This window comes from Haliaeetus leucocephalus, unplaced genomic scaffold, assembly GCF_000737465.1.
Source record: "Haliaeetus leucocephalus isolate CR32 unplaced genomic scaffold, Haliaeetus_leucocephalus-4.0 Scaffold339, whole genome shotgun sequence".
In the NCBI taxonomy this organism is placed as follows: Eukaryota; Metazoa; Chordata; class Aves; order Accipitriformes; family Accipitridae; genus Haliaeetus; species Haliaeetus leucocephalus.
This window is the reverse complement of record NW_010972775.1, coordinates 2,304,729-2,313,076: the sequence shown is the minus strand read 5'-3', so window position 1 is coordinate 2,313,076 and position 8,348 is coordinate 2,304,729. Positions and strand designations below refer to the sequence as shown.

Genomic DNA, 8,348 nt, shown 5'->3' with positions numbered 1-8,348 from the left:
CGCCTCCTGAGGGGGCGGCCGCCGGGCCCCGTTCCCGGGGGCTGCAGCGGCGACGCTCTCCCCGGGCCTCCCACGAAGGTGACATTGACGGAGGTCGGCGGTGACCTCCGCAGCCGAGCACCGAGCCGAGCCCGGCCCCGGGGGCGATCGGGGCGGGGCGGCCCCTGCTCCAGCTCCCGGCCTCGCTCTCCTTATTAACACCCAATTAATAGGAAAAGGAAGAAAAGCAGGCGCGGGAGGATGCGGGGTGAATGCTGAGAGGGGAACCGGAGCTAAAATGCCGAGACTGCAGAGAAGACGATGCCTGCGCAGCTCGGTTAATAGCTAATTAACAGCTCATTAAGAGATGGCGAGCGTGTTTGAAATGCTTGCAGGGCTGTGTGCCTCTCTCCTGTAGCACGTGGGAATTAAAACAGTTGCCGTAGGGAGTGTATTGCTGCTTTTTAAAAAAAAAAAAAGCAAAGTAATACGCGGTGGTCGTTCTGTCTGCACGCTGGGATTTCTTGGCTACTTCTTAAAAAACTTAAAAAAAAATAAAATCCATCAAAATTCTTCACTTGCAGTGCCTTTGTGCTCCTGCTGAACCCCAGCTGCTCGCGGCCCTCGCTTCTCTGCGCCTTTGCTAACGAGCAGGCTCCATGTTCTTTTCCAAGGTCTTGTATTACAAACACCTCGCTTAACACTTCTGACCTGGTTCGCCTTTGCGAGTGGCCTCGGGGAGTTGTGTTTCGGCGAATCTAATGCGTTGGGTTCATCTCGTGAGCCTGTGGGTTTAGGTCTACGTTGTATAATGCTGCAAAGTGTTCTGCATGTAATGCACACGCACCCCTGGGCTTCTCGTTGCCACTCTTGCCTTTTTCAGTAAATTGATGCTTGTCTTGATGCATGTTTGTCTTCCGTGCTCATTAACAGAGAAAGCTGACAAATTCTGGCACTTGGAGAAGCTTTAACACGTGTTTACATAATATTAGACAATTTTAGGCTTCTCAGGCGCTTGAAGCTGGTTGAGTTCTCTTGAAAATGCGCCTCTGCAAACATACTTGCCCTTTGCTTCTTCCTTGAGTTGGAAATCTCCACGTGGATGGGTTGGCGTGATTCGACTGTCATACATGCATCGTGTGTGTGACGGTGCCCTTGATGGACCCCGCTGAAATGAGAGGCACCCAGATGGCTCCTGCAGTGCTTCTGCTTTGACAGAGTGGCTTGTGGAGTCTGCTCTCCAATATATAGATGTAAGCGTTAGTATGGAAAACAAAGGGTGGTAAAGAAACGTAGCAGCAATTGAAAAATGCATCCTGGAAATCTAGAGTTCAAATTCTGGTGACCTTTTTTATTTTTCTTCAGGATCCTTTTAGTCTAACCACGTTTTCCTTTAAGACTAAAGGGAATGGTTTCATTGAGTGCTTGGTGGAAAGAGACTTTAGTTTTTTGACTTCAAGGAGGCATTTGAGAACCTCAATCTAGGCTTTTCTCAAACTGAGATTTGCTATTTCTCTGTAGGATTTGCTTTGCGTTTAGGGGAAAAAAAAAAGTGTTCTCCCCCAGATGGCCAGCATCTGAGGGCTTTTCAGCAGTGTCTTCTCAGTGCCTGCCTGGGTGCAGGAGCATTTACAGAGGAGTGTTCTTGCTCTGAGCTCAGCTGTGCATGTGATTTATTGGAGAAAGCAGGGTCAAAGATCTGGTTTGGAGCTGGGGAGGGGATGGGTAATCTCCCTGCAGAACTGCAAAAGAGCATTATAATCCTGGCTTGGCCTGTCACTTACTTTTCCCTTTCCTAGTTATGTAGATAAAACAAATGAAAATATTTTCACTGTTTGGGAAGCATTGCATACACCAGAATTGCAGTGGAAATGTTGGACCATGTTAAATTTTGTTAAAAATCTGGATTGCATTCTGATCTGGCTGTCATTTAATGAGACTAAAGACATTCCTCGAAATTGCTGTGTTCCGTTCATTATATTTTATGTAGAATTAGGATGCTGCTTCACAGTAAGCTGTTCACTATGATCTTCAAAGTAGAAAAGCGTATCTGGGAAGGATGCAAAAATGCAACCCAGTTTGGGGGTTTCTTCTTTTAAATAAAACTTTGTGGTTGGTCAGCGTGAGTGGTTCAAGCTAGGTTAAGAAAGAAAAAGTGACTAGCTGTATTTGACTTCCTCTGGAGCGGAGCTTCAGACTGCCAAGGTCATATCTGGTGTACGACCTCTCTGCAAATATTAGTGGAGTGAAATTACCAGCAGGGAAAGGAAGCAGTCTATAACCAGGCTTGTGTTCTGCCCTTAAGGCAGCTTGCAGAGTGCTAGGACTCTGCAGGGAGGACCCAGTACAGCTCATGCAGGTGGAGCTGGCTGTACCTTATGCTTTCGTTCCTTTTGGAAGACCATTCCAACCTTTGTGATAGTGTTGTGCTTTACTAATTGTCAAATATTAATGCAGTTACAACCTTGAGGGCCAGGAGTTTTATCTTGGATAGATGCAGAGGTAGCAGTGATTTTTTTTTTTTATTATTTTTCCTCTCCTTCAACCCTTCAGTAGCCTGTTGGAAGAAATAGCTCTTGTCCCTTTGCTTTTAAGAGCCTATATAGTTGAGCTCAGGTCGTTTTGCGCAGGTTCCTAAAACCACTTTAAAACAAGCCTTCATCAGCTCAGAACTTGGGGTGGAATCAAAGACTTGCAGCTTGTTGCTGTTGAGTCATCCATCAAAGTCAGTCTGTTGGTTGGGAAATCTGCTTTTCCTGGATTACAAAAATCAGTTATGGAGCAATTTCAGGAGGAGGAAGTTACTCCAGAAAAAACCTAAGTATTCATCTTAAGTGGGTAATGGTATAACTAATAGGGTGTAGGGTTTTACTTCTGGAAGGAATGCCACTGAAAAACTGATTCATGTAGCTAAACTCACTGCACGGACAAGTTCTTTGGTTTTGAGAAGGGTTGAATGTGGGGAACAGAACAGTTGTGCTACTTTGGAGTGTCTGTTGCTGCAGTACATGTACATTATGTTTCTCTGACTTGCTTGGCCCTGGGAAGAAGGAAAATTCCTGGATTTTACAGAAGTGGGGGTCTTGGAAAACTTCTCTTAAGGACTGGTTATACAGAATTGTTTTTCTCTTGCATTTTGCCCTCTCATTAAATAATCCTGCTCTGACCAAAGGGTCTGAGAACACTTTGGGAAGTCTGATGTAGAACAGAAAATATACACTTTGCCACAAAAGAAACAACCAATATTTAATAAGCTATATTCATCCAGTGCTTATCCAGGCTGAGGACTGATCCAGACTGGCTGTAGCGAGTGAAACATGTATTTCATGGCTTTTGGTCTCTTGGTCAGGACTAAAGTACAGTCATTTTCTGTTTGCTCGAAGTCTCTTCCTTTCTTTTTGCATTCAGCTGTACTGCATGCCCGCTGCTACTCTCATGGGTCACAAGAATCAGATGAAGAATTTGATGCTCGCTGGGTGACGTATTTCAACAAGCCAGATATTGATGCCTGGGAGCTCAGGAAAGGTATGTTGAGTGAAAAGGGAAGAGTAACGTGGAGTAAATACAACTGCTTTGTAACAGTTTTATGACCAGAAATAACAACTTACTTTTACTTTGCTATTGGAGAGCAGAAACAGTGAAAACTGGGAGTTTGGTTTAAGAGAGCAATCCTGCAAATACCCACTCAGGGCAAGGCACTATGTGAACCTTATTTGTTCTGAGTTATCTGGCTGCTCCATGTGTACATGTGGTTGGCATGCAGCTGTTTGCTCAGCTCTGAGCCTGTTGCAGCAGGTGATGGCACCTCACCGACCAAACAAGCAGGTTGGAAGGAACCACAGCATGCAGAGTGAGGGAGAATGGGGGTACAAGGCAGTGGGAGTCCAAGCTTTGTAAGTTTTAGTGCCCCAGAATATGCATTTTAACATCTGGGTGGGAGGGAGAGAAATGTTTGCTCTGAGGAAAGTGCATTTGAGCTCAGCTGTTACTTAAGTGTGTAACCACACACATTTTTCTTTGGACTTTGACTTAATGGCTTGGCCATAACTCACTGCAGATGGTTTGTCTGGCTGCGTCCAGTTGTTGTTTGCTGTGGAGTTGCCAGCTCATGTTAAACTACCCCAATTAGGGCTTTAAACTGTGTGCATAACAGCCAGAGGGATCATTCCAGCATCACCTGCATGACTAGGTGCTGGGTTCTTTCCCTTGGAAAGGAGAGGAAGGGAATAGACAGCAGCTCAAGTTCTAGTTTCATTACACCTGTAGGAATTAAGTCATTTGGATTTCTTAATGATTCCATAAGTCATGTGCTGTGGTACAGACACTGACCTCTTTTGGGAACATGGGTGAAACTGGCCTACTGGGATTTCATGAAATCCACTTAAAATCTATGGTAGTGAGCAACAGTGAGAGGGAGAAGAGAAAAAGAAAAACCTTGGCTCTGTGTGTGTGTGTGTCCCCAAAACAGCAGTGAAAATTGTAATCAGCTTCTAATAGTGACTGGTGGAGTGGTAATACTTAATTTTTTTCATGAGGTGGAGAAAAATAATGCTCAGCAGGTTCCTTTTGATAGTGCGATGAGCTGATACCAAGTTCCTCTTGGTGTTTCCTTGTATTCACAGGCATAAACACGCTTGTGGGTTATGACCTGGTTCCGGAACCAAAAATCATCGATGCAGCTCTGAGGGCATGCAGACGGTTAAATGACTTTGCCAGTGCTGTCCGCATCTTAGAAGTTGTAAAGGTGAGTGGAATGGTAGCCCAGGGTGTAACTGCTGTGTTTGCATAGCTGGGAGCCCAGCAGCAGAAGAGGTTTCCTTGGCTTACTGTTGGTGGTGCAAAGGGAAACCACTATTTCCTGCTGCCAGAATCAATAGCTTTGTCATGAGCACATGCTCAGTGGCTTGAAATAATTGTTTTGAGGTATGAGTATTCAACAGCACAGCTTAAAGTATAACATTTACATTCATATTTTCCTTTCCTGATGCTGACTCTGGTGGGAAAGTCTTTAAGGATTTTTCTTCCTTTTTTTTTTTTTTTTTAATAAGCATTGCTAGAAATAATCTCAAGCAAAGGCAGCTTAGTGGCTTCTTAAAGGACTGAATACTGAGCTGGCTGGGAGTAGTAACTCGGAAAGCTGCATAGGCTTGAAAAACAACATAAACCAACACCTTGAAACCCGAGCCCAGTCTTCACTTAACAGGGAGTTAAAGTGGGTGGGGATGGAGGCAGGAGTTCTATTTCAGTTGTAGAAGCCAGCAGCGGTGCTCTTCCAACTGCCTTCTGCCACAAGTGAGGACTGGTGTGGAGGTCTTTGCTGCTAGCTGTCAAATACACTTGCTTCAAACTTTACTCCACAATCAGTTGCTTCTTAGTTTGCCATTTCTGCTTTCTGCATGCTTCTGTAGGTGGTTTTAGAGACATCAGACCAATGGAAGAATCTTTGTATGTTGTTTTGTTTTTTTTTCCTTCCTGTCCTCTTGTCCCCACCATAAAGGGACAACTCAGCTTATCACAACCTGGGGACAAGTATATGCTCCTCCTGGAGCTCCACCTAAATATTACTCAAGGGGTGATGTTTTTCCCCTGATTTCCAAGCAAGTTAAATTTTCTCCCAAGTCTGCCCAAAAGCTGATTTTATTTTTCCTGTTTTACTGATTGGATATAATTTTCATTCCATTTCCTAAAGTATAAGCAGTGTTTGGGCTGGTTTGCAAAGCATCCCTCACGGAAGGAGCTTGGCTTGGCCTGTAGTTTTGTGTGGTGGTACACACATGTCACAGGTCACATCAGCCTAGTGTTAAGGGAAGAGTGTCAAGTGTTAAGAATAATCTGCAAATCCCCCAAAGGGGAGTTCAGCATTATTCTGGGGTGCTTTGCAGCCACAGTCGATCGGTAGGAGGACTTCCCAGTATAGCTGTATACAAGCCTTGTTTACTTGATGCACAGGTAAAGCTGGGCTGTGCTCTCGTGTCCTGCAGGAGCTACCCTCATGAGCAGTAGGTGGGTCAGGCCACGGACCCTTTTGTGAACACACGTCTTGATTGCAAACCTGACCGGTGTACAGTGGACCTTGACAACAGCTTGCTGTCAAAATAACACCATTCCTTTTTCTTTAGGACAAGGCAGGACCTCACAAGGAAATCTATCCTTACGTTATCCAGGAACTTAGACCAACTTTAAGTGAACTGGGAATCTCCACTCCAGAGGAACTGGGCCTGGACAAAGCATAAACCTCATCGGTAAGGGCTGCCGTTGCTTCTGAGACTCTTGGCATGGGACTCCTGTACCCTGAAACTCTCCTGGCAAAGACAGAGTCCTCTTCCTTTCCTTCATGGGTCTGTGAAAAAGTTCAAGCTTGTAATGTGATTCTCCAAATACCTCTATAACTACAGGTCTCCTTGAAAAGGTACTAACCCTTTTCAAAGAAGGCTTGGAAAGAGAACAGTGCAGTTGCTTGAGAAGAAGGGATAGGGTGGTTGGCAACCATACCCAACCTCCCCAAAATTTCTAGATAGTGGTTGTCATGACAACAGGTATTGCAGCACTTTGTTGGCAGCATGTTGACCTTTGCTCCTGTTCAGCTTGTCCCACAGAAGCATTTTTAGCAAATGGCAGGATCATTTCCACTGGATATGCACAAACTTTCATTTTATTGTCACAGTCTAGCCAATTTAGAAAACTGGGAGACACTATTTACTAGCTTATGCTAGAAAATGAGCCCCACTGATGGTAGCCACCCAACAACACTGAAGTTTCTTCATGTGATACTTAAAATAACATCTTTCTCTGTAATTAAACACTACTTTGGAGGGCCCCTTGCTTACAGAATAAACAGATCAGCTGTAGCAAGCTGGAGTTTAACTGATCTGTGTGCAGAATATCCTTTAGCCTCAATAGATAATTTCGGGAGCAGTGCATGTAGTATTTCATATTGATTGCAGTGGCCTCAAGTCTTGGAAACCCACTTGTTTACTGGCTTTCTAGAGCTGAACTTCTGAGTACTTCCTAAACTTGAAAACAACTATAAGTAAGACATTTAGATCTCCATCATAAATACCAGCCTCTTAGACGAGCTGCAATGTATGAAGGTGGTGTTACTAAACGGCAGCTTTTCTGGTTAATGAGGATCTCTCATTAAGTATAGGCAAGACCTAACGTGCTCTAATCCCAGACTAAAATTGAGCCCTAAATAAAAAAACCTCATGGAAGTGAAGTTATGTAAAGGCAGTCTCTTAACTCAGGTTCTTTAGGAGATGGCCAGTGTCATATTCTTTTTTTAATATTATGCTTAGAATAGAGGTATTGGGTGTGAGACTGCAAATAGCACTTAATTCTGGATCTTTAACTCCCTGCCCTCCTCCCTGCCCTGGGATACCATGTCTTGGTGCAAGGGGGTACTGAGACAGCTGTGCTGGGAATGCAGTAACTGCATTTGGGGGCCGAGTATGATTAAACTGGGCTTCGAGTGTAAAAGCGAGCAATGGAAATAACTCATTTGAGACCCCATGGAGACTTTGTGGAGATACTGGGCTGCTTCTTTAATGGCTTTTCTGTTCTTTTCTGTTCCAGGTGCGTTACTCAAGCATTTTACTGATGCTACCTGATTGTACACAGTCGCCTGGAGACACAAATGTTAAAATATTACCTTATTTGAAATAACTTCTTCCTTTATTGAGTCACAATATATGTGATGTGAAGTTGGACCTAATAAAGGAAAGACTGGTTTGACTGATGCTGTGGGCTTGTTGTGATTCTTCTTGCTTTTATGGGGAAAAGGAAGAAACAAACTGTAAATGTGCTTTCCCGAGAGAGTACCTGTAAGAGCTTATAAGTCATTATTTGCTTGGCAAAGCCTGTGTCCGTGGCCTTGCCCAAGCACCTAGCTTCACCTTCGGGAAGGGACAGGTAAGGCAAGGACCTGCCCGGAGGTCACAAGAGGTGACCCTCTCGTACACGCAGCTTTAGGGGGGAGGAGGAGGAGGAGGAGGAAGAGGAAGGGCTTGCAAAATCCCCCCTGCCCTTGGAGCAGCCTCTTTGCCAGGGGTGCTGCCTGCTGCCAGGGTCGATGTTGCTCCGAAGAGCCCCTCTGAAGTGCCCTGCGCGGGCAGGGCTTTTGGCAAAAAGAAAAGAGGGCAAAAAAGGGAAATTCCTATGTTTTATTATTCCGAGAAAAGGAATTTTTGAGGAAAACGGGATCTGGTGCAGAGATCCGCTTCCCCATCGCCCGGCGGACCCGGGGCGGAGCCTCCCGCTGTCGCATGCGCGGCGGGGGAGTGGTGAGGGGAGGGCACGATGTCCCCGCCTCCCATTGGCTGGGCCGCGCCGCCGCGCGTCGCCATTGGCGGGGGGGGGGGGGGGGCGGGCGG

At 45.4% G+C, this 8,348-nt stretch overlaps 1 protein-coding gene across 2 annotated transcripts; it reads left to right on the top strand.

The window, feature by feature from the left end:
- The first annotated feature begins 3,279 nt into the window (after positions 1-3,279).
- On the top strand, positions 3,280-7,716 carry LOC104834387 (cytochrome c oxidase subunit 5A, mitochondrial). Of its 2 annotated transcripts, XM_010571627.1 has the most exons (4): positions 3,280-3,504; positions 4,602-4,723; positions 6,099-6,221; positions 7,552-7,716. In XM_010571627.1, exons 1-3 carry the CDS (start codon positions 3,297-3,299, stop codon positions 6,210-6,212), a joined length of 444 nt encoding a protein of 147 aa, XP_010569929.1. In that variant the 5' UTR covers positions 3,280-3,296; the 3' UTR covers positions 6,213-6,221; positions 7,552-7,716. The 2 variants fall into 2 exon arrangements, with proteins under 2 accessions (XP_010569929.1, XP_010569930.1); XM_010571628.1 differs by lacking the exon at positions 7,552-7,716 and having other exon boundaries at positions 5,929-6,189.
- Positions 7,717-8,348: the final 632 nt, after the last annotated feature.

Coding starts and splice junctions, on each gene's coding strand:
- LOC104834387 (XM_010571627.1), top strand. CDS start 3,297: ATGTATTTCATGGCTTTTGGTCTCTTGGTCAGGACTAAAGTACAGTCA. Junction 3,505..4,601: donor TGCCTGGGAGCTCAGGAAAG/GTATGTTGAGTG, acceptor TTGTATTCACAG/GCATAAACACGCTTGTGGGT. Junction 4,724..6,098: donor GCATCTTAGAAGTTGTAAAG/GTGAGTGGAATG, acceptor CTTTTTCTTTAG/GACAAGGCAGGACCTCACAA.